The sequence below is a fragment of the Rhinolophus hipposideros genome (genome assembly GCF_964194185.1).
Source record: "Rhinolophus hipposideros genome assembly, chromosome: 19".
NCBI lineage: Eukaryota > Metazoa > Chordata > Mammalia > Chiroptera > Rhinolophidae > Rhinolophus > Rhinolophus hipposideros.
The window spans coordinates 1,848,089-1,870,747 of NC_138065.1; the positions used below are offsets into that span (position 1 = coordinate 1,848,089).

Here is a 22,659-nt window from a genome sequence, read left to right on the forward strand (position 1 = left end):
CTGCTTCCAGATACTGTCACGTTGGAGGGTAGGGCTTCAACTACGGATTTTGGGGGGACACATGTTCAGACGATCCAGGGGATGAATAGAATAACAGAAAAAGCATGAGATTTAGAGTCTTATGTCCCCAGGTTTCCATCCTCTTACTATTTGTGACTTAACCCCTCTAATAAAAATAACACCTTTTTTCTATGGGGGGTTTTTGTGATGATTATATGAGACAAAGTTCATAAAGTATTAAGCACAGTTCTAGAAACATTCCTAGGTCTCAATATGTAGCCATGAGAGAGTAAAGTAGGATGATGGCAGTGTGAGAGAAGGAGGACATGATATATTTGAGGGGAAAGCTGGGTTAATAAACCATAGCATGAGACAAATACAGATATGATTGAGTCAGTAAGAGGTGGTAATGCTATTTTCAGAGATAGAGAGTGTGCAGTGTGACTGGTTTGGATATAAAAATTATGATTTTCATTTGGTACCATTGATATTAAAATGACAATGAGATTTCAAAATGGAAATGTCTGATGGAGATAAAGGAGTACAGATAGTTTGTTGGTTTCAGTAACATAAGCAAATTTACAGCAAAAGGACCCATTGAACTGCACACCAATACTCCTGGATAGTTTTTCTGGCCAAGGACAGCTGCTTCCCTGGTCTCTAGTCACTTGTCCTGATGGCTGAAGGAGTATTTCAGTACCTCCTGCTTCAGCATGCTGGTGGGGAAATTCTACTTTATCTACCTACATCACTGTAAATGTCTTGCTATTGTACGAGGTGTGATCAAACAATACGGTGAATGTTTAAATTTAAAAAATTATTACAGTAAAAGACACATTGCCAACAATTCCCCTGGAAATACTCCTCCTCGTTTCGAACACACTCATCCCATCATTCTTGCCACTTTCCGAAGCAGGACTTCTGGAAGTCCTCTTTCGTGAGTGTCTTTAGTTGCGCTATTCTGGTTGCCTCGATGTCCTGAATCATTTTGACTTTGGGGAAGAGCCAGAAGTCACAGGGTGCCAGATCCGGTAAATAACGTGGATGAGGACACTGTGTAATGTTTTTATTTGACAGAAATTGCTGTACCAGAAGCGATGTGTGACACAGAGCATTGTCATGATGGAGGACGATTTAGGGCATACTTTGAAACACACCTTCCCTCAACCGTAGCTCACACCCGATTGACTGCACCAAACAAGTTGAAACTTGTCACCCACTGTTCCTGTGGTTTAATGTGATTGAAGATCCCTGCCTTTCCATTGGATGACACTCGGCAGCAGCATTCACTGTATTTTTTGATCACAACAGAAAAGCTCTATGTCACACATCGCTTCTTGTATGGCAATTTCTGTCAAATAAAAGCATACGGTGTGTCCTCATCCACGTTATTCACCAGATCTGGCACCATGCGGCTTCTGGCTCTTCCCCAAAGTCAAAATGACCATGAAAGGTAAATGTTTTGAATCGATTCAAGACATCGAGGCAACCATAATATTACCTTGTTAACCATTCTAACCTCGTGAAAGTAATTTCATGTATTCATTTTAAAAATTCCTACAAAACATTAGATGGGTTCATGAAGGCATATATAATGTTAATTGACATACAATTATTCCTTTTCTTTCTAGAATGATCTTTGCTGAGTGTTCCCCCAACACTTGCCCCTGTGGTGAGCAGTGCTGTAACCAGAGGATACAGAGGCATGAGTGGGTGCAATGTCTAGAACGATTTCGAGCTGAGGAAAAAGGTTGGGGAATCAGAACCAAAGAACCCCTAAAAGCCGGGCAGTTCATCATTGAATACCTCGGGGAGGTTGTCAGCGAACAGGAGTTCAGGTATAGTAGTGAATGGTGATACCCAGTAAGATGACAGAGGTACCAGATTAGAATGGAAAAGGGAACATGTGACATGACTTTACGCTTAACCAGTAAGTGGCTTTCCATCACGTCTCTCCTCAGGAACAGGATGATTGAGCAGTATCACAATCACAGTGACCACTATTGTCTGAACCTGGACAGCGGGATGGTGATTGACAGTTACCGTATGGGAAATGAGGCTCGATTCATCAACCACAGTTGTGACCCGAACTGTGAGATGCAGAAATGGTAAGGAAGCAGGGGAGGTGAAGCTAAGAATCCTACAGAGCAGAGGCGTTGAGGCCACCCAGAGATTGATCTTTCCACAGTGTCACTCAGCTGCCACAAAGCAGCGCAGGCGTTTCCCATTTACTAGGCCCTCCAAGCAGAGAGTAAGCTTCTGATACTTCTTCACTTCAGCCTAACTGCTCACTCCCAGGAAATTATAATTATGTGTATGTGTATGAAAAACAATGATAATACCTACTAGTTCCTGACTTCTTATTATGTCCCAGGCACTGTGTTACATGGTTCTTCTCCTGTCAGTTCTTTCAGCACATTACTTGCCCACTGGATTTGTCACAATGAGAAATAAAAACAAGGGCAATAGATTAGAATACAATTGAGAAGAAAAAGAAATACATCTGAAAAACAATTCAAAAAAGAGAATAGGATAGGAGAGAATTCTGGGAAGATGGTGGAGTAGGAAGCACTAGAAATCTACCTCCCCTTAGACAATTGCACAGGCACCATCGGTCTGATAGAATGATTTTGGAATTCTAGAATCTGTTGAAGGCTCACAACTGCCAGGGAAAGGCTTCGATGGTAAATTGCAGTTTGTTTCAGTCAGTTTGAGCTCTTAGAACAGTAGCAGCTACCCATCTTCCATCACCTGCCACATGGCAGGCAGCTGTACAAGTGTTCCTGGAACAGCTTGTGCACAGTTTGCAGAAACCAGGGTGGGTAAAAAGGACCCTGTCCTCCAAATACTGGGATCTGTTCTGATTGTTGGTTGCTACTTCTGTTCACAGAGGTGCAAAAGAGGCAGGCAGCCGTTGTTGCACCGCCCATTGTTGTTGCAAGCACCTCTCCCTCCAGCTGAAGTAACTTCCGGGAGATTTAAAGGGCCAGTGCCCTCTTTTTCCCCCTTCATTTTTCATTTTTCCCCTTTCATGAGCCAGGCATTAAAGATTAGGTCATTCAAAAGCAACTGCATATATGGGGGAAAATTTAATGTGACTGTGCATATCCAAGGAAAGGCTCAGAATAGACATAAGAAGACGTTGAGTTTACACCTCGGGCTGATCCTTGGTACAGAGATAGCTTACAACAGCCACATACACAAAAAAAAAATTTAGAAAGCCAACCTTGGGGAAGGGGGAGAATCTGATTTCCAGAGTTATCACATTATTAAATTCAAATGTCCAGTGTTCAACTTAAAATCATAAGGAATACAAAGAAATAGCAAAGAATGGCTCATTCAAAGGAAAAAAATAACTCAACAGAACTTGTCCCTAATAGAGACAATATATCTTAAAGGCAGATATATTAAACAAAGACTGAAAGAATCAGTGAACTAGATGATAGGACGATGGAAATTATCAAGTCTGGGGATCGGAAAAAGATTGAAGAGAAGAGAACAGATCCTAAGGAACCTCTGTGACACCATCAGGCAGACCAACATAGGCATCATTAGTGTCCCAGAAGGAGAACAGAGAGAGAAAGAAACAGAATATTTATAAAAACAGTGGTTGAGGTTCCATTTATTGGAAGTTCAAAACGGTCAAAACTAATCTGTGGTGATAGAGATCAAAATAATGCAGTCCTTTGTGGGGAGGGTACTGGTTGGGAGAGGAGCTTTCTGGGTGGTTACAGAGGTAGGTATATAGAGATATATAAAATTGAGCAAGCTATATATTTAGTCTTTGTGTATTCAACTCCATGTAAGTCACACCACTCAAAAACCATTTTTAATACAGTATAGAATCCAATTTTAAAATTTTATGATACAAAACTTTGGGGTGTGGCTGTATGCCAGTAAAACTTTACAAAGACATGGGGGGAGTTTGTCACATTTTTCCATTCGCTGGTGTAGACTAAAAATGCTTTGTGAATTTAGAAAAAAGAATACCAAAAACTGAAGGTTAGAGAAATTCACATTTGATAAGGGAATATCGAAGCTAAACCTGGATGTGTTCCACGTGGGCAGAAGCAGAAAGGAAAAGAGAAGTTTCGGGGTCAAACAGCCTAGGTTTTAACCCCCTGGTTTTGACTGCAATTGCTGTGTGACCGTGAACAGAATCTCTAAGCCACATGTAACCTCATATGTAAAATAGGAATCATAGCACCTGCCTCATAGGGTTGTTCTGAGGCCGAATGATAACCTGTTAGCAGTATGGCGTAGTGGGGAAGCCTGTGAAGCCAGACTGCCTTGACTTGAAACAATTCCTGCAGCCATTGGCTGGAGGCAAGTACTTACCCTCTCTGTGCCTCAGAAAATGGGGTTATAATACTATCTAATAATGGTACCTTTTTTAATGCAGTTGTTGGGTGGATTACACAAGTCAGTACAACAGAATGCTATAACTAATGTAATAAGCAGTACAAGTGTGAGCTATAATTATGTACAGCATCTAGAACTGGACACGGTAGGTCATTAATAACTTACTGTAAACTAGAACAAAAGAGACTCACGTACAGGTGAGAAAGGTGGAGATCAGTAGGAACTACAGGCTTTTCTTAGGTATGCGATAGGAAACCATTTTAACTTACTTGTTAATAACTAAACTAAAACCATGTTTTAGAGGAACTTTGAATACCGAGCAGAAGTTAGACCTATTCTAATCTACAACATAGAGCATGTTTTCTGGAAACTGATTTAGGACTGTTGGTCTGACAGTATCCTGTAGGCGGGATAGAACAGGAGACAGACTGAGGGGGGAAAGATTGGCCAGCAAACTCGAGTGACTGGAGACAGAAACAAAGGCAACTTGGGAATGGGTGCACCAGTGGTGGTAGTTTTCAGGCGTGGCAGTAAGCCTCTGCCTCTACTCTGCCTTTCTCTCTAGGTCTGTTAATGGCGTATACCGGATCGGACTCTATGCCCTGAAAGATATGCCTGCTGGTACTGAGCTCACTTATGATTACAACTTTCATTCCTTTAACGTTGAAAAACAGGTAAGAAGAATAAATACAAGAGGGGAGGTTGGCTTTGTCACAGTGCCCTGTAGAATAGAGACCTTCAGGAAACTTTGCTCATCTGTAGCCATTCATTGGAGAAAAGTTGTTCTCTTCACTCCACTGAGCTAGGACACAGAGGTCCCTTGTAGCACTGTAGGAACAGATTGCCTGATCATTTTTGGTCTGCAGTCAGTTCTTAACTATCCTGGTGAAGTTTTCCCAACGTGTAATCTTTCTATTACAGTGGAAACCCATTTGTATTTATTTTACTCTCCATCAGTTTTTTCCTCTACGTGAAAATGCCTTGATTTAGACTTACTTTTGGGTGTCCAGATGCTCAGGCATCCTGTTTGAACTTGTGAATGAGACTGCAGGCTACAAGCATTATTCTCTTTCCTTCAAAGCAACTGTGTAAGTGTGGCTTTGAGAAATGCCGAGGGATCATTGGAGGCAAGAGCCAGCGCATGAATGGGCTCCCCAGCAGCAAAAGCAGCCAGACTGTTGCCACCCACAGAAAGTCCGGACGGTCTAAGGAGAAGAGGAAGTCGAAGCACAAGCTGAAAAAAAGGGTGAATAACCATCTCCCGGCTCTCCTCAAATAGCTACTTAAGGCTGTTGCTGAAATTAGGGGACTACCACCGGTGGCGTCTTTAGAGTCATTTTAATACTCTTCGAGTTGATCTCTGATCGATCTTTTCTTTTCCTGCAATCTGACCCGTCTGTTTTTCAGAGAGGCCACCTCTCGGAGGAACCCAGTGAGAACATCAACACCCCAACAAGATTGACCCCCCAGTTACAAATGAAGCCGATGTCCAATCGGGAGAGGTAAAAAGGAGGTTTCTTTACTGAATTTAAATTAACATGATTTGCTCGTCAGTTTAAAAATTATTAAACATCTGTATAGTTGAGCAGGTCTTTAAACAAGGATTCAGAGGATCGGTGAACTCAGAGTGGGGGAAAATTATGTCTTTATTTTCCCTAATTTCTAACTGAAATTTAGCATTTCCTTCGACTGCAACCTGTAGGGAAAAAAAAAAAATGTGCGTGCGTGTGTGTCGTATTTGCAAGTTTCCATGACTTCGTCACCCACGTTCTGGTTTTCATGTCATGTTATAGGTGTTACAAGTATCTCAGAATATCACTTACATTCATCTCCATCTCAGAATTACTAGGGTTGTTAAAGCCACAACTAGAGCTGTCATGTATGCAAAATTAATGTTTATTTCTATATCACATTTTCAGGTTTTTTAATATTCCGAACAGTATTTCAGTATGTTTAGTTGCCTTTTAATCCTATGTGTTAAAATTACTTAAAATTTTATATTGTTTTTAAAGTACTTCTAAAACATTGTTAAGAGAGAGGTTACACGGGCTTCCCCAGGCTGCCGGGGAATCCATGGCCAGAACAGGTTAAGAATCCAGGGTCTTCAAAAGTTCATCCTTATGTGTGATTTGACTATCATTTTAGCCCCCTTTATCCTATTTCACTTTGAGGGATAGAAAGTTTAAATTTGAGTAAAACAGAAATAACCTAAGCCAGTGGTTCTCGACTTGAGCTGCATTTTAGCCTTGGTGCCTGCAAACTCCTGATGCCCAGGCCACACCCGAGAGCCCTTAAACCAGAATTCTCAGAGATGGAACTCAGGTATCAGTGGTTTATAAAGCTCCCCAGGTGATTTCAATGTGAGCCGGAGTCAGGCACTATAAAATTAGTCTAATCTCCACCTACTGAGGCCCATAGTTTGAGATTTATTCAAGGTCACGTCTGTTTATATGTATGCTAGGGTAAAAAAGTATAGAATCATCAAGCTTGTGCAGGTTCGAGCACGATACGTACAACTCCTTTAAGGTCCGAGGTGTGGAGGCCCCGCCCCTCACGTGCTTTGCCCGGTTCGCATCCATCTCAAATGCCTTTGCTTCTGCCTGCCGGCCGGGCTCCTTATCTAGCTGAGCCTCAGCCTGTATGTACTGCATCTCAGCAGCTTCCTCTAGGATTCGTACAGACCCTCCACGAAGCTCTGCCTTCAAGTCAGGCTGCTTCAGTTGCCATCTATAAATAATATAGGGAAATGTTTTCGTTTTAGTGGGAAAGAAATAGAATCAAGATGCAAAACTGTGTAACGTTGCCCTGTATGTAATTCCTTTTATAAAGGCTGAATTTACTGAGTATTCATTGATAACATCTTAATAGTGGCTTACGTAGAACAGACATGAAGTAAATGCTGATTGAATTCATGAATAAAGGAGCACCTTTCCTCTTTTTTGGCAGGAACTTTGTATTAAAGCATCATGTGTTCTTGGTCCGAAACTGGGAGAAGATTCGGCAGAAACAGGAGGAAGTGAAGCACACCAGTGATAACATTCACTCGGCGTCGTTATACACCCGCTGGAACGGCATCTGCCGCGATGATGGGAACATCAAGTCTGGTGAGTGACGCCTGGGAAACGGCCCTGTTAAATCCTAAGATTGTCTCAAAAGTGGTGATTTCAGCTACTTTCAAACAATCTATTCAAAGATTCCTTTCAGTCTGGGCCAAAACAGTTAAGATCCAAACATACAAGCATCAGTCCGCAGTAACCTGTCCCTCCCAGCTCTCCGGCTGCCTGTTTCCACTCTAGGGAACAGGAGGAAACCCCTCCCCCCCTCCCCAAACAGCACTGCCAGCCTGCAAGTCCCTGGACGTGACAGCGGTAGTGGGTCCTCTGTCTGCCTTCCTGCCCGGACAGGAACTTGCAGTCGGGGTACATCACTACGCCAGCTGCAGGGGGAGGTGCCGCCAGTGTCGAGGAAAACAGAGCACATGGCAGGAGCCCGTGGGGAAGAGAAGAGCTCCCACATAGAGCTGCCATTTTCCTGAAGCTGATTTCCGCTTCCTCCTTGCAGACGTCTTCATGACCCAGTTCTCCGCCCTGCAGACAGCCCGGTCTGTTCGCACAAGACGATTGGCAGCTGCAGAGGAGAACATTGAAGTGGCCCGGGCAGCCCGCCTCGCCCAGGTCTTCAAAGAGATCTGTGATGGGATCATCTCCTATAAAGGTGAGGTGGCCACGTCCCCGCCCCACACGGTTGTTACCCTCACCTGCGACATCCAAGATCGGAACAAGGGAAGGTTTAGGGTCAGGACTGTGGAGAGTTACCAGGACTGGCTGGATGTAGTCTTTGGGATTGTTTCAAGTCCCTACATCTTATATGTCGACTTTTTGTATTAATTATACTGTAGTTAAGTGCTGTATTTTCCCCCCCCACTTTTTCTGCTCAAGCCCCCCCACTCTGGTTCAAGCCACTCTGGTTCAAGCCATTGTTTCTCAGTCTGGTTGTGTAGGACACAGCTCCCTGGCCCATGCTGGTGTTATGAGCCTTGCGCTCCCCCCCGCAGCCTCCCAGCTGAGGCAGTCATTCACTGGTCATCGGAAGCCCGCTCACGGCAGCTCTTGCCGGCTGCTGGCCACTCATGCTGGCCACTGCTCATGGCAGCACACGGTTGCTTACGGCTGTTCACGCCAACCTCCTGCTGCTCACGCAGCCCAGCTCCAGGGAGAGCCGTTGGGAGAGCTGTCGTTCACAATCTTTGCTGTAGAGGGCGCAGCTCACTCGCCCATGTGGGAATTGAACCAGTGACCTCAGCATTAGGAGCACGGTGCTTCAACCACCTGGGCCATGGGGCCGGCCCAAGAGCTGTATTTAGAAATCACATTTCTTAACTATGGGATAGAAAGAAGCAGGTCTCTGTCTTGGATGTAATTTTCCTGAATGAGGCAGTGAAATAGCAATTTAAGAAAGAAATACGAACATGTGACACTACGAGTGGTTCTTAACCTGTTTTGTTTGACAGATATTTTTGAGAATCTAATATAATAAAAGCTGTGGACTCTTTCCCTAGAAAAGTGTATATACATAATTTTGCATATATTTCGGAGGGTTCACAAATCTCTGACCTCTGCATTAAGGAAAAGGACGTAAAGCTGCAAGAAAATTACTTACAAAGCATTTTCATGCAAACACCTTTACCCTACTCCTTTCCTTTCAAAAGGCACATTTTTTGGATGTGTGTTGGGGGTAAGGTTAGAGGAGAGTTTTTAATTTGGTGTGGGAAGTTTGGTAATGTACATGACTATATGACCAGAAAATTTGGAGATGTTTACAGTGAGAGATTTTAACAAATGCTGCTTTGTGCCATCAGCTTTGGCTGGTCTTTCTTCCTTTCCCTAAATTCTGAGGAATTTTTTTTCTCTTTTCTTTCTCTGTCTACTGTTTATCTTCATAGTTTAGTGGCTTTCTCCCGTTTTGTTAACCTAAGGTAATAGAGAGGAAAGGGGGGACCAAGCTGTCCTGAAACGTCAAGTTCTGTGGCACATATGTGTACCCTTTACTTTCCCAGAAGATCACGCTGCGTTCTCAGCCACCCCATCTGACAAGTATGAGGCAGCAGTCGGTCTGTGTGCCTGTCCCTGCGTTCTGGGCATGGAACCAAAGGCTTTCTCTCTCTAGGAAGTTACTAGAAGGGTTGTAAAGTAGCAGGTGAAGTAGCCCCACAGCATGAGTGCTGTTTTGGTGATACAAATTAACTGTTCTAGAAAATATTTACAGTACATATTATTCATTATCTGGAATTTAATTGAATCCAAACCAACAGAGAAAATAATGAGAACTAGAAAACAGTTTTTGGATGAGATGGTCTTTGCTGTAGTGAGATTAGTGGAGCTGGAATCCAACCAAAGCAGCCTAGCTACCTTCGTAAGTTCCCATGTCTCATTCTTTCTTCACAGAAAGTTTTTCTCATTACCCAGCTAACTACATATCAAGTATATATACTGTGTCTCTTACATTTCACTAATCCTGAAAGTATCTTCTGGTCCCTGTCTTTACCCACATTTCTGAAAAGTCCTTGCATTTTTTAGAATCAGACCGCTAAAGAAAACTTAGATTTTTCTTTCTAACTTAATTTTGGGGGTTCTTCTTTTTCAGTTTCAGAGTTAATACTTGCCTGCCTGGTATCTTATAGCCCTTCCACTAAGCCTGGCATTCTTTTGCAGATTCTTCCCGACAGGCACTGGCAGCACCGCTTTTGAACCTCCCCCCAAAGAAAAAGTAAGTCCGCACGTGTGGCAGTCCTTGGAATTTTAGAAAAGGACGGGGGGTAGCAGACTGACACCTGGCTTTATGTTCCAGGAATGCTGATTACTATGAGAAGATCTCTGATCCCTTGGATCTTTCAACCATCGAGAAGCAGATCCTCGTCGGCTATTATAAGACTGTGGAGGCTTTCGATGCTGACATGCTCAAGGTCTTCCGGAACGCAGAGGTAGGTACTTGTCATGGCTCCACACTTGGGTTAGGGGCTGGGGTCGGAAGGGAACTGTCCCCGGGCATTCAGGATTTTCACTCTATTCTGTCCACCTTCGTATTTCTGGTTAAGAAAGGCAGTAGTTGTTTCTGAGTACCCTTAGGGTAAGGGTTACATTGCTAAAGATAATAAGTACCTGTGAAACACACAGACGTAGGTACAGGCAAGTAGTTGTACATCTGTCTTAAGAATGGAATTGAGGGGTGTTAGGCGAATAGGTTGTAGAGTAAGTGAAACTCATGAGAGAACGGTCTAGTGTATGGTGCGCAGAAGAGGGCATCATTAGCGACTTTGAAGCACCTGGGAGAGGGGTTTGCAGGGCATGAGCGGGAACGAGATGCAGGGAGAACTCAGGCTGAAAACGAGGAGTGAAAGAAGAAAACACATGCGGGAGAAGGATTCCAGCCATCTTTAGTATAAGCCACTTTCTCCTGAAACCCAGCTTCACCGTGTCTCTAAAACCCGTGGCTCTGTCCCTGATGTGTCAGGACAAGGGGAACAGAGCACTTCTCCCCCACGATGTCTGTGCACTTACCGAGTGCGCAGAGGGCCTGCGGAAGGCACCGCCTGCCAGCAGGACAGCCTGTGGGAAAGGGACCGTGCAGGCAGGTCTTGACGTCTGTGCGTTTTAGTTCACTTTCAGCTGTTTCCAACTCCCTGGCACTCACTGGATTTGTTGGTACTGAAAAGCTCTTCACCAAAACGGGAGGAGGAAGAAAATGGCGTTAGTGCGTAGCGTGCTTTAAGCCACAGTGAGAAGAGCAAACAGGTTCTCTGTCCTGCTTTCTGCAGAAGTACTATGGGCGGAAGTCCCCGACTGGGAGAGACGTTTGCCGCCTGCGAAAGGCCTACTACAACGCCCGACATGAGGCCTCAGCCCAGATCGATGAGATTGTGGGAGAGACAGCGAGTGAGGCCGACAGCAGCGAGACCTCGGTGTCTGAGAAGGAGACCGGGCACGAGAAGGACGACGACGTCATCCGCTGCATCTGCGGCCTCTACAAGGACGAAGGCCTCATGATCCAGTGTGACAAGTGCATGGTGAGGGTCAGGACAGGAAGCCGAAACCGGTCCTGACGAGCATGGCGCCCGGGCTCAGGCGCGGCTGGCCCACGGTGGGCTTGGCGGCCTTTGTCAGCGTGGACTTTGCCTGGTTTCTGTGCGGGGTCACCTCACCGGTGGTTCACCCTATCGTCTGTCCCCCTTTTTATTTTCTTCTTTTTCGTTCCTTCCGTCCCTCCTTTTCCTGCCTCCCAGTCTTCCTGCCTCTTTGCACTGCACATGTTTCACGGAACCCGGCCCAGGATGCTGGCATTTAGGGTGGTGCTTTTCCTTGAGAAAGTGAGAGTTCCACTGCACGTGCACTGAGAGCTCCTGACAAAGGACTCCAGGCCTGGGCTGAGCCCTGGCATCCATCCCCGTTTGCTCTTTCTGAACTTGTCACCTTACGTGGCCAGTGGAGCCATGAGCAACACCCAGGGCTGCTGGCAGGACATAATTAGATGAGGGGAAGTGAACACTTTGTAAGTGCGAAGCCTTTCACAATAACCCATCACTGATGTATATTGTTCAGTGAGCAACACTGCGGTGCTATTGAATCATTCTCCCGTTCTCTGTCTCCGTCCTGTTTGCCCAGATCTGTACAGTGCGAACCAATCTGCATGCTTGTGTTCAGACAAGTCCTTGTTCTTCTTTCCCATTTTATCATTTATCCCTCATTTTTCAGTCACCCACTTAGCCCTTCGTTTGCTCCTGTTTGACTTGACCGTCTCCTGTTGTTAACTCTTTATTCTCAGCCCCCAGCACTTCTATGGTGAGTCTAAGCCCCACCCCCGCACCTTTTCCTGCAGGTCTGGCAGCACTGTGACTGTATGGGGGTGCACGCAGACGTGGAGCATTACCTGTGTGAGCAGTGCGACCCGAGGCCTGTGGACAGGGTGAGAACCCTCTGACAGCACCCTGCTCTGAATGGAGGGGACTTACCTGTCCTGGGGTGCCGAGTTTCCTCTGGGGAATCACTCCCCTCTCTGGGCCGGTTTCTTATACTTTCCATTGAGGGTGATAATTCTGCCCTTCCTTTTCTCAGGGAGCGAAAGGAAAATAACATAGTTAGAACTCAGTGGAATGAATGGTACTATGTAAAACTGTGGTTTTTATAAACACTAGCAACGACTCATAAAAGAAGTAGCTTGTAAAGCCCAGAACTTGAGTGCTCTGAATACACTTAACGTTAAGCGGCGTTTAAGTGGAAGAGCACTGGACTCCGAGCCAGCAGAGGCAATTCCGAGGCCCTCTTCCCGGAGAGCCTGCTGGCGGGCTGGGTAACTGGCCGCATTATGAAGCGGGTTTTGTGTTGGCTCTGCTCTGTTTCTCCGCGTGGCTTTGGGCAAGTCACCTCTGTAAAGGTGTTTAATGGGCTGCTGCTCTCACTGCGTGGCCAGCTCTTTGTGGAATGTTTGTCTTCTCCAGGGCCCTGGCGCTTTATATGCTAGGAGCTCCCCCACCCCCCACCGTCGCTGTGACAGAGTTCTGCCCGACCCCTTTTGGAATGCCCTCTAGAAGGCACAGAGCAATCACACAGTCAGTGCTTCGTAGCATGTAGTTTGGGAGACTTCGCCCGTCAGTTTCATTCTGTACCTCACTTTTCCAAGTTGAGCATCTCCACTTGCTTTCGTCCGTTTTTGTACATGTGGTGTACGGGACGACTGAACAGTGAGTTAGTTGGCCGGGAATTCTAGGTGGTAGTCCTTGTCCTCTTGAGTAGAGGTCAGCAGGCTGGGGTAACAGTCCCAGCCGTTACCCATTGGCTTTTTTCTGCTCTTGCCAGGAGGTACCCATGACCCCTCGACCGCACTACGCCCAACCTGGCTGTGTCTACTTCATCTGTTTGCTCCGAGATGACCTGCTGCTTCGTCAAGGTGCGTTCACAGGCGCTCGCCCTGCTTGTCAGCTGACCTTTCTGATAGTAGGAGGACCTGCGGTCTGCATCGCAGTTCCGTCTCCACGGGACCGAGTAGCAGTGGAATAAAGGGTTTTCTGTCCTTCAGTCCTGAGGTTCCCCACATTCCCCTCCACCAAATAAAGCTGGGAGAGACCAGGGGGTTATGAAGCTAATCGTAAGGCTGGGCAGCACACTCAGGACCCCGGAGGTGGAAGACCTCCCACGTGTCCTTCTCATAGTCCGGAGGTGTGATTGCCCCCGCTAGGCTGCTGCTTGTCGCTCTGTCTTGGTGGCGGTGCATTTTCAGTCCCTTCTCCGTCGACCTTGGGCCAGACAGTGGATGCCTAACAGTTGGCACAGGAATCGTCTGAACCTTGTCCTGTGTTCTGTGCCCTCCTAGGTGACTGCGTGTACCTGATGAGGGATAGTCGGCGCACCCCTGATGGCCACCCGGTCCGTCAGTCCTACCGACTGCTGTCTCACATTAACAGAGAGAAACTGGACATCTTCCGCATCGAGAAGCTTTGGAAGAATGAAAAGTATGTGTTGAAGTCTAGTCCTTCCTTCCAGCTGGGCCCCTCCCTGCACAGAGCTGAGTGTTTACTAGGGTCTCGCTGATCAGCTAAACCTCTCCCTTCTCTTTTGCTTTTTGTAGAGAGGAACGGTTTGCCTTTGGCCACCATTATTTCCGTCCCCACGAAACCCACCACTCTCCATCCCGTCGGTTCTATCACAATGAATTGTTTCGGGTGCCGCTGTATGAGATCATACCCCTGGAGGCCGTGGTGGGGACGTGCTGTGTCCTGGACCTGTACACATACTGTAAAGGTAAGGGACCTGCACTCGTTCTCTGGTCACTGCGCCCTCTCCACACTTACCTTCTGGTACCAGATTGTCTGGGGCCAGCTGGAGCTTCTGAGTGCTGTCCTATGTTTGTCCTTGCTTCTTAATACTGTGTATTTAGCATTCTCTTAGTATGTGTGGGAAAATAATGCTCCTTCAGCCAGCCATCCCAGAATCCTTAGGGCCGTCATCAACTGTGTGTGTTAGTTTTTGTGGTTAAGAGTGGGGGCTACGGACTCAGCCCATCTCACTTCATCCCCCAGCTGGACCTCTGTGCCCTAGGCAGGCAGGTTCCTTAACCTACTGAACACAGGGATTGGTATCTATTTCAGAATTTTTTATGGGTTTTTTTATTTTTATTTGTATTTATTTATTTTGGGGGGGCAGGTTTTGAGGTTTGTTAAAGCATTAGCAAACGATATGCAAAAATGAAGTTGTTAAGATATTTGAGAGCGTGTTATAAAGCTGAAATGAGATCTGTGATGGCACTTAGCCTGGTTGATGGCTCACAGGGAGAGGGCTTCGTGCGTGTAGCTGTCGCAGAGGTCAGTGCCAGCTCTCCCGGTGTCACAGCAGAGTCCAGGGGAGAGTGTAGGCTATTTGGACCGTGACTGCTTGGAGCTCCATTCCCCCAGTAGAGAGCGTGCATTTCCATATGTGCTTTCCTTAGTTATGCTGCCTTTTTTCTTTTCGTTGGGGAATATTGGGGAACAATGCGTTTCTCCAGGGCCCATCAGCTCCAAGTCAAGTCATTGTCCTTCCATCTAGTTGTGGAGGGCGCAGCTCAGCTCCAAGTCCAGTCCCCGTTTTCAATCTTAGTTGCAGGGGGCGAAGCCCACCATCCCATGCGGGAATTGAACCGGCAACCTTGTTGTTCAGAGCTTGTGCTCTAATCAACTGAGCCATCCGGCCACCCTGCCCTCCTTTCCTATAACTTGCCCAGAATCTGCTCTGGTTTTCCTTCAAACTCCGCCGTGCTCACGTAACCTACATTTCTGGCTTCTTCTCATCCTGTGGTCTGCGCTTTGACTCCAAGTTGCCCTTGGCCTTTCTCGACACTTGTGTCTGAGAACCCTCCTTCCTCTGCAGCCTCCATGCTTAGTAACAGCTCCAGGGTCTCGCTGCTCTCCCAGGGGGGTGTGCTGGCCTCTGTGCAGCTCGGGGAAATACGCGGGGATTTAACAGTGTTTGCACCCGTAGGGAGACCCAAGGGAGTGAAGGAGCAGGACGTGTACATCTGCGATTACCGGCTCGACAAGTCGGCCCACCTGTTCTACAAGATGCATCGGAGCCGCTACCCCGTGTGCACCAAGCCCTACGCCTTCGATCATTTCCCCAAGAGGCTGGCGCCCAGGAGAGATTTCTCGGTACGTCCTTCGTCCTTCGTGCTGACCGCTCAGCAGGACCAGGACGTTGTAGGTCCTGCTCGGCTCCCTGCTCCCTCCTCCTGCTTCCATCCCAAACTGTGCAAACGTCCGTCTCTGCTGGGGGTGTTGGCACAACATCAACACACTCATCTGCATGGCCTGGCGTGGCTGTGTCTCAGGAAATCCTGCATTTCCCAACTGCACTGGCCTCTTTTTTCTCTCTTATCTCTCTATAATGTTTGCCCTGGAGCCCCATATTACAGTGTTTGGTTTTGGTTTTCACACCCATAATTTTAAAAAGCAAGTACAAATGCTAGCAAGAACCTTGAGAAACCTTTGGTGAAAATAGTTCACTGCTTTTTCTTTTTGTTCCTGGATTTAAAATGTAAGACATCATTATATAACACTTGAAGAGTACAGAAGCATTAAGAAAGTTTGTATACAGTCATGCAGCACATAACGACGGTGTTCCCATAAGACTGTACTGGAGCTGGAAATTTCCTGTGGCCCAGTGACCGCCTACCTGTCCTGACACATGCCTGGGGACGCTGTGCAGACAGACCCACGCGCTGCCCGTTGTATAAAGCGCAGCACACACAGTCATGTACAGCACGTGATACTTGGTCATGAACGAGGGTTACTGGTTTATGTGTTTACTACACTGTACTTTTTCATCATTTTAGACTGTACTCTTTCTACTTATAGAAAGTTTGCAGAAACAGCGAGCTGTGTCACGCCAGCAGCAGCCTCCCACATCACGTGTTGTTTTGTAAATGTGGTGTAGCCTGTGTACGTGTGTGTACAGTCTGCAGGAGTTACAGTAGGCTAGGCCGTCACAGCCACTCCCCACTCCCTCACTGACCCCCAGAGCAGCTTCCGGTCCTGCAGCCTCCAGCCGTGGGGAGTGGCCTGTCCAGGTGTGCCGTTGTTCTTTTTTTATAACTGTAGCTTTTCTACGCTTAGATACACAACTACTCACCATTGTGTTCCGATTGCCCACAGTACTAGTACCGTGACCTGCTGTACAGGCTTGGAGCCCGGGAGCAATAGGCCACACGGCATGCATGGGCTGGGTGTGGAGCAGGTTACGCCACCTGGGTGTGTGTGAGGGCCTCTGACGTTCGCACGGTGACCAAAGCGCCCAATGACACATTGCCCACCATTAAGCGGCACATGGCTGTATTACCCCACTACCCGGGAAATAACCTCTGTTCACGTTTCCTTATCCGCCTTTTTCCTACGTGCACTTTTTCTCAAATTGTCATGCACGTACTTCTGTTGTTTGGTGCCTGTCCATAAAGCTTTTCGCTGCCCATCCGTTTGCTGTAATGGAAGCCAGGACTGGCTTCCACATCCGTGAGGCTTCTTTTAGTGGGCCTGTCGTAGCTGTCATCCTGGAAGGCCTAGAAATAGTCCGACCAGAAACCAAACCTTTGTGTCCCTAGTTTTCCGATTATTTTCGGATTTTTCTAAACTAGATTCTTTCTGCCCACCACCCAGCCCTGCGTCTCAACTAGACTCCTCTGGTCTTCTTGCTCAGTCAGCTGCTCCCTGATTAGCTTTGAGACCCCAACTACGAGTCCTTCAGCATTGGGGTGGGGCAAGAAGAGTTGTGAGCCGGCGTTACTGTCACTTCAGGCTTACACATTCAAAGTGCCGCGGCCTGCAGGTTACTGGAAGTGCAGAACTCCTGACTTACAGGCACCCACTTGTAAGGGCTTCAGCCCTGTTTGCCTCCTCTTTGACCACCCCACCTCCCTTAGCCTGGGGTGGCCCAGGTCCTCTGCTCCAGCTTTGTCAGCTCTTACAATACACTTACCACTTCCTTTTCTTCTCCGCAGCCTCACTATGTCCCAGACAACTACAAGAGGAACGGAGGGCGGTGAGTCCCATGGGGATGTGAGGAGCCTTGAATGGAGCCAGAACCACCACCGACCCGCTGGGCCCAACCCCTAGGATTGGGGGTCCCCTGGCAGAGTAGCCCACTGTAGCCAACAGAAAGGGCAGGGAGGGAGGCTAGCAAGGGAGGTTAGCAGGGAGGGAGGTTGTCTTCTAGAGATAGAAGAGAAAAGGGTTTGGAACAGAACGCTCAGCAGACCCAGAAAAGTCTCTCTCTTAGATTTCTTCAAGCTTTCCCCTTTACCCCAAGGTGTGTCAGCTCCTGGGCCCTTTGTCAAGGAGCAAATGTGGCTAGAAATGCACAGTTTCAGCTGAGCACTTTGGGCTCATTGTTTCTATTTGTGTTTGTTTTGTACAAAAAAGGGGTATTTTTGGAGAAAACACTGAGGCTTTTCTTCAGTTTCTTTTCCTGTTGAATGGCAGCCTAACTGCTGTACCTCCATTGATAGCTTACATGCGGGAATACTGGATAACAGGCGTGACAAGAGATTCTGGAAAAGTAAAAACTCCATTGACGTTCTTACTGTAGTTGGCCCTTGGGTATCCTCAGGCTGTGCCATGTTTCTCTGTACTCATGAAGCCGACAGAACTAGCTGAGCAGTTTCACCCACTCTGTTATGTTTTGTCGACTTACTGGTTTTCTGAAAGAAAGGAGAAAAATGGAATTTTACAAATAGAAATTAAATTTCAGAAAAGGTAGTGATTTGCTCAAAAGATAATGAAGTGAAGACCAGAGCCAAGATTTTACCTTTGAGCCAAGGCTCTGGCAGCCGAACCCCAGATCTCAAGCCATCTGAGGTCTCGCCCCTTTACCCCCTTCCGTGCCCAAGTGCCCTGCTTGGCCTTACTCTGAAGTCGCGTATCCTTCTGGCAGATCATCCTGGAAGTCCGAGCGCTCAAAGCCACCCCTAAAGGACCTGGGCCAGGAGGATGACGCCCTGCCCTTGATCGAAGAGGTCCTGGCCAGCCAGGAGCAGGCCGCCGCAGAGATGCCCAGCCTGGAGGAGCCCGAGCAGGAGGGGGCTGGTGCCGACGGCCGCGAGGCCGAGAGAAAGCCGGACGAGAGTAGTCAAGAACCCCAGGCAGCCTGTACCCCCGAGGAACGGCGGCAAAACCAGCGGGAACGACTCAACCAGATCTTGCTCGGTCTCCTTGACAAAATCCCTGGAAAAAATGGTAAGAATCAGGCTAACCTCTAGGGTTTGGAGAATGGTAAGTTAGGGAAGAGGGAATGAAAAAGAACCACTTCTGACTCCTTGCCCAGAATGGAAAGTCTCCTGAGAAAGATGGAATTCTTTCATGGGCATGAAACTGGGGAGGCGAGAGGATCCCTTCCCTAGAGGACAGCATGTGAAAGCTGAGCTTTGAGGCCCGAAAAGGAACCATTGAACTCCTGGGATCTCCCCAGAGCTCACTCATATCTGAAGTAGGGAGTGGGCGGGTGCTGTTTGATGAGCCTCCTTGGTTCTGTTTTCAGCAATCGATGTGACCTACTTGCTGGAGGAGGGATCCGGCAGGAAACTGCGAAGGCGCACTCTGTTTATCCCAGAAAACAGCTTTCGGAAGTGAACTGCAAGGAGCGAGCACCTCAAGCGTCTGGGATCCAGAGGAGCTGGTAGTCCTGCCTCCTGTTCTCTGTGTGCAGACAGGGGCGGGCAGGTCCGTCCAGCAGGGGCATGGGGCCATGTCGTTGATATTAGGTACTTAGTAAACCTCAGAGCTAGTGGAGAGGAAGAGGAGGGTCTGTCTAACCCGTCGGCTCAACTTGTTTTCCTCTCCAGCTCTTTACCCTGAGGGTTAACAATGCAGGGACGAGGGAGAGCACGTTAGGGGACCAAAACCTTTTGGCTCCCCCAGCACCTGCCCCTCCCTGTCACCCCTGATCCCAGAGGCACTGCTTCCTATACCCAGGTGTAACTCAGTCCACAGGGATAGACCCAGGCCGCCCGCCCCTCCCGCATCTGTTCTCGGTGGGCTCCAAGAGCTCCCGGACACCGAGGACAGAAACAGTGGCTGGGCCTCTGCCCAGATCCCTGCCCAGGAAGTCCCTCTGTCCTTGCTCAGCCAGCTCAAAGTCAAACAGGAGTGGCCACCTCAAGCACTTGGATATGTTGCCTGCCCCGCCTCTGCCCCAGTGGGGGGTGGCAGGGGCCCCCCAGTCAGCAGGGCCCGTACTTCCGGGACTGTCTTAGTGAGAACCTTCAGAACCTGCCCAACGTGTTCTTTCTGGCGTGAAGGCCCGGCCCCCGCCAGCACATGTGCGGTTTACGCGCTGTGGTTTGTGTGTCTGCTGTGCTGCGCGAATGGAGATTCATTCCAAAAGAAACTCGTTTTAAAAGCTACATAAAAATGAACTCTAACCCCCGCCAAACAAAAGTCACTACATGAACTGTTGAACAGTATTCACCTATCAGAGTATTTGTTGTGAGTGTAGATTATCAGTTGAAAACACTACTCTTATTTTAATTGTACAGTTTTCAGTGTCCATCTCTTACAGAGACAGTGTTCCCCTCACCCCAGTTCCATCTCTCTTCACCCTCCTGTTGGCTTCATCATCAGGAGAGAGATCAGGGTGTTTCCTTCCTTCCCATTCTCTTAACCAGAAGTTATCAGACAATACTGTCTCTTTAAAAATAAAATTTAAAAGCTTTGCTTTGTTGTCCTCTCAGACATACATATGCATATACGTTTTAGATGTTCTTATAAGAGAAAAGATGGTTTTTAAATGTGCCAAGTTGTGTGTGTATATATATATATGTATGTACATATATATATGTATATATATATATCTGCTGCGTGATTAGTAAGCAATACAGTAGTAAACAGGTCCCCATTACTTTTTTCTAATACCGGACCAATGCTGTCCTGATTGTACATTTTCCCTTATGATGACGACGCTCTGACTTGTTTAGGTAGAAACATTGACCATCTTCCATTCCATTGAATCTTTTTCTTTTTCTCCTTTCTGTGTCAATCTTGAGGGAAAAAAAAAATAAAAAGACCGGGGATGCCAGAGGTCCCCTTGAGCAGAGAAAAAGCAGAATAAATATTTTATTAAAGAAAAAAGAGAATTAAGAAAATAGTTTGGAGTATTTTCTTACTGTAGAGAAGCACTGTACGTTACTGAGAGGCCTGGGTATCAGACGCTCACGTGTGGAGCTGGGAAAGCGCATGTCCAAGCCCATTTGAGTGGTTTCTTTTGGTTTTCATTTCAGGGAGCCAGGTGGGAGGGAGGTGGGGATAGGGGCACTTTGGGGGTCTCCTTTTAGTCAAAAGCAGGAAAGTGACAAGAAAGAGTTTAAAATTCAATATTTCCTTTAATAGTGTTAAACACTAAAGTTTTAAAAAAGACAAAAAAAGAAAAAAACTTTGTAAAATGCGAAAACAGAAGCAAAAGACACTACGCTCTGTCATTTTATCTTTCTTTTGTTGAAAGACTAAAAACTGAAATGTTTTTTAGACAATCAAATGTTAGGTAAGTGCAAAAACTTGTTTTTTCTTACTGGTGTAGAAATTAATGCCTTTTTTTATTTTTCGGTTATTTTATAATAACGAAATAAAAAGAACCCCCTAGCTGCCAGGCGGGTTTTGGTGTTTGAAATGCGGGGCAAAGCACTACATCACTGCAAATAGTTACAGTTAGTCTGCATGTCTGTAGGCTGTGTGATTGCGGAAAATATAAATGCTGCTAATATATTTCCTTTTTACAAAAGCATATCTAAATAGATGATTGTTTTGATGTTAATCTTTGTAAATTATGTATTACCAATTTTAACATTGGATGTAATTGCATAAAAAGCTTGCATCTCAATCCTTGAAAGTCTAGTATTAAATGGAAAAAACTTTTCCTAACTACAGAGTGGTGAGCTTGCTATTTTTTTCCTCTTTCCTAGCCTCCATTTATCTTCCAGTGTCTTCTCCATCCTGTTTCCAAAGAGATCTTTTTAAAACCATATCATCAGCGTCCTGGGCCTACCACGGGCACACTCGCCGCTGGTTCCCACCGGATGAAGCCGTTTCCTCAGTACTGGGACCTTTCCAGTCTGGGCCCGGTCTTAGTCGGCATCACGCTCATGCCCATCTCTGTCCCTTGCACACACGCCATCTCATGTAATGCTCGTTAACAACCTCCAAGGTGGCAGTAATAACTTCCAGCCCCATTTTTTAGCCTACCATCTTAGACTTTCCATCATAAGCCGTTGGTATGTGTTCATTTATCTGCTCAATCTTCAGAACAGCCCTTTTAGATCAGTACCAAAACCCAAGTTTATAGACGAGGAAACTGAAGCAACGGAGAGGTGAAGTCGTTTGCCCAAGACCATACAGCTCGTGAGTTAACCCTCGTACTAGCCCTCTGTACTTACTCCCATTTTGTGGGAGTGGAAACGAGCTCGGGGGTTAGTTAGGCAGCTTGCCCAGCTCACCTCGTCACTAGTGTTGGAGAAGTTCAGAATTGTCATGTTCGTCTGCAGACAGCAAAGTGGCAGGAGTCACCGCAGCATGGTCCTGCCAGCGGGTCAGCCCACTCCTGCCCAAAGCCTAGAGCCGTACAGAGTGCGGCCTGCTGTGGGGCTGACGCGTAGGCTCGCGTTCAGCTGGGAAACAGCTGCACGGAAGCACCAGGTCGGCCGGCTGCACTCCTGAGGTCCCCCTGACAACAGCCTCGCGACTGCAAGACAATCCCTTAGACGTTAATGTTTCTTCATTTGGTTTTTCCCTTGACTTTTTTTAAACTTCAGGACCTACTACAGCTATTCTGTTCTAGATAATACGTAATAGTAATAGAATACTAAATTGAATTTTGAATCAATGTTTGGTCTGTTTCCTGACGCTCTGCAAGGAGGTCCCCCTGCGCTCTTACCTGCTGCCCAGCCCGCAGGCCACCAGTCGCTGACAGCAGGTGTCACCTGGCCTCACTGATGCTGCCAGCACTGAGCTCAGGACTCTTGGAGTAGGAAGACCCACTCTAAAACCAAGTACTGGGCGCAGGAGTCCGAAAAAGGAGAGGGTAGGTAGAATCATGGAAAATAAAAGCTGTCAGTGTGAAATTCTGCAACTGTAGACGGCACAGGCCCCCCAGATCAACACTGGTCCCCAAGTATGGAAGTCTTCCCTATGAACCGTCATACCTTCAGACATTATAAAACGCAACTTCTTTTGCAGTAGTAATTGCAGTTGAAGAAGCGTCCCAAGCTGGAGCAGTCCAACCACTAAGACTACTTAGG

General features: G+C 47.0%; 1 protein-coding gene across 5 annotated transcripts in view; it reads left to right on the forward strand.

The window, feature by feature from the left end:
• The window catches only part of ASH1L (ASH1 like histone lysine methyltransferase), a 116,252-nt gene extending 94,963 nt beyond the window's left edge, over positions 1 to 21,289 (forward strand). For all 5 annotated transcript variants that reach the window (XM_081025485.1, XM_081025484.1, XM_081025483.1 and 2 more), the window contains 18 exons: positions 1,632 to 1,838; positions 1,962 to 2,108; positions 4,928 to 5,036; positions 5,444 to 5,608; positions 5,770 to 5,864; positions 7,309 to 7,466; positions 7,924 to 8,076; positions 10,074 to 10,128; positions 10,210 to 10,342; positions 11,177 to 11,425; positions 12,235 to 12,321; positions 13,212 to 13,302; positions 13,726 to 13,864; positions 13,981 to 14,153; positions 15,369 to 15,535; positions 17,377 to 17,417; positions 18,309 to 18,610; positions 18,912 to 21,289. In XM_081025485.1, the coding sequence (XP_080881611.1) occupies positions 1,632 to 1,838; positions 1,962 to 2,108; positions 4,928 to 5,036; positions 5,444 to 5,608; positions 5,770 to 5,864; positions 7,309 to 7,466; positions 7,924 to 8,076; positions 10,074 to 10,128; positions 10,210 to 10,342; positions 11,177 to 11,425; positions 12,235 to 12,321; positions 13,212 to 13,302; positions 13,726 to 13,864; positions 13,981 to 14,153; positions 15,369 to 15,535; positions 17,377 to 17,417; positions 18,309 to 18,610; positions 18,912 to 19,003 (2,563 nt within the window). In that variant the 3' untranslated portion in view covers positions 19,004 to 21,289. The remainder of the gene's footprint in view (positions 1 to 1,631; positions 1,839 to 1,961; positions 2,109 to 4,927; positions 5,037 to 5,443; positions 5,609 to 5,769; positions 5,865 to 7,308; positions 7,467 to 7,923; positions 8,077 to 10,073; positions 10,129 to 10,209; positions 10,343 to 11,176; positions 11,426 to 12,234; positions 12,322 to 13,211; positions 13,303 to 13,725; positions 13,865 to 13,980; positions 14,154 to 15,368; positions 15,536 to 17,376; positions 17,418 to 18,308; positions 18,611 to 18,911) is intronic.
• Positions 21,290 to 22,659: the final 1,370 nt, after the last annotated feature.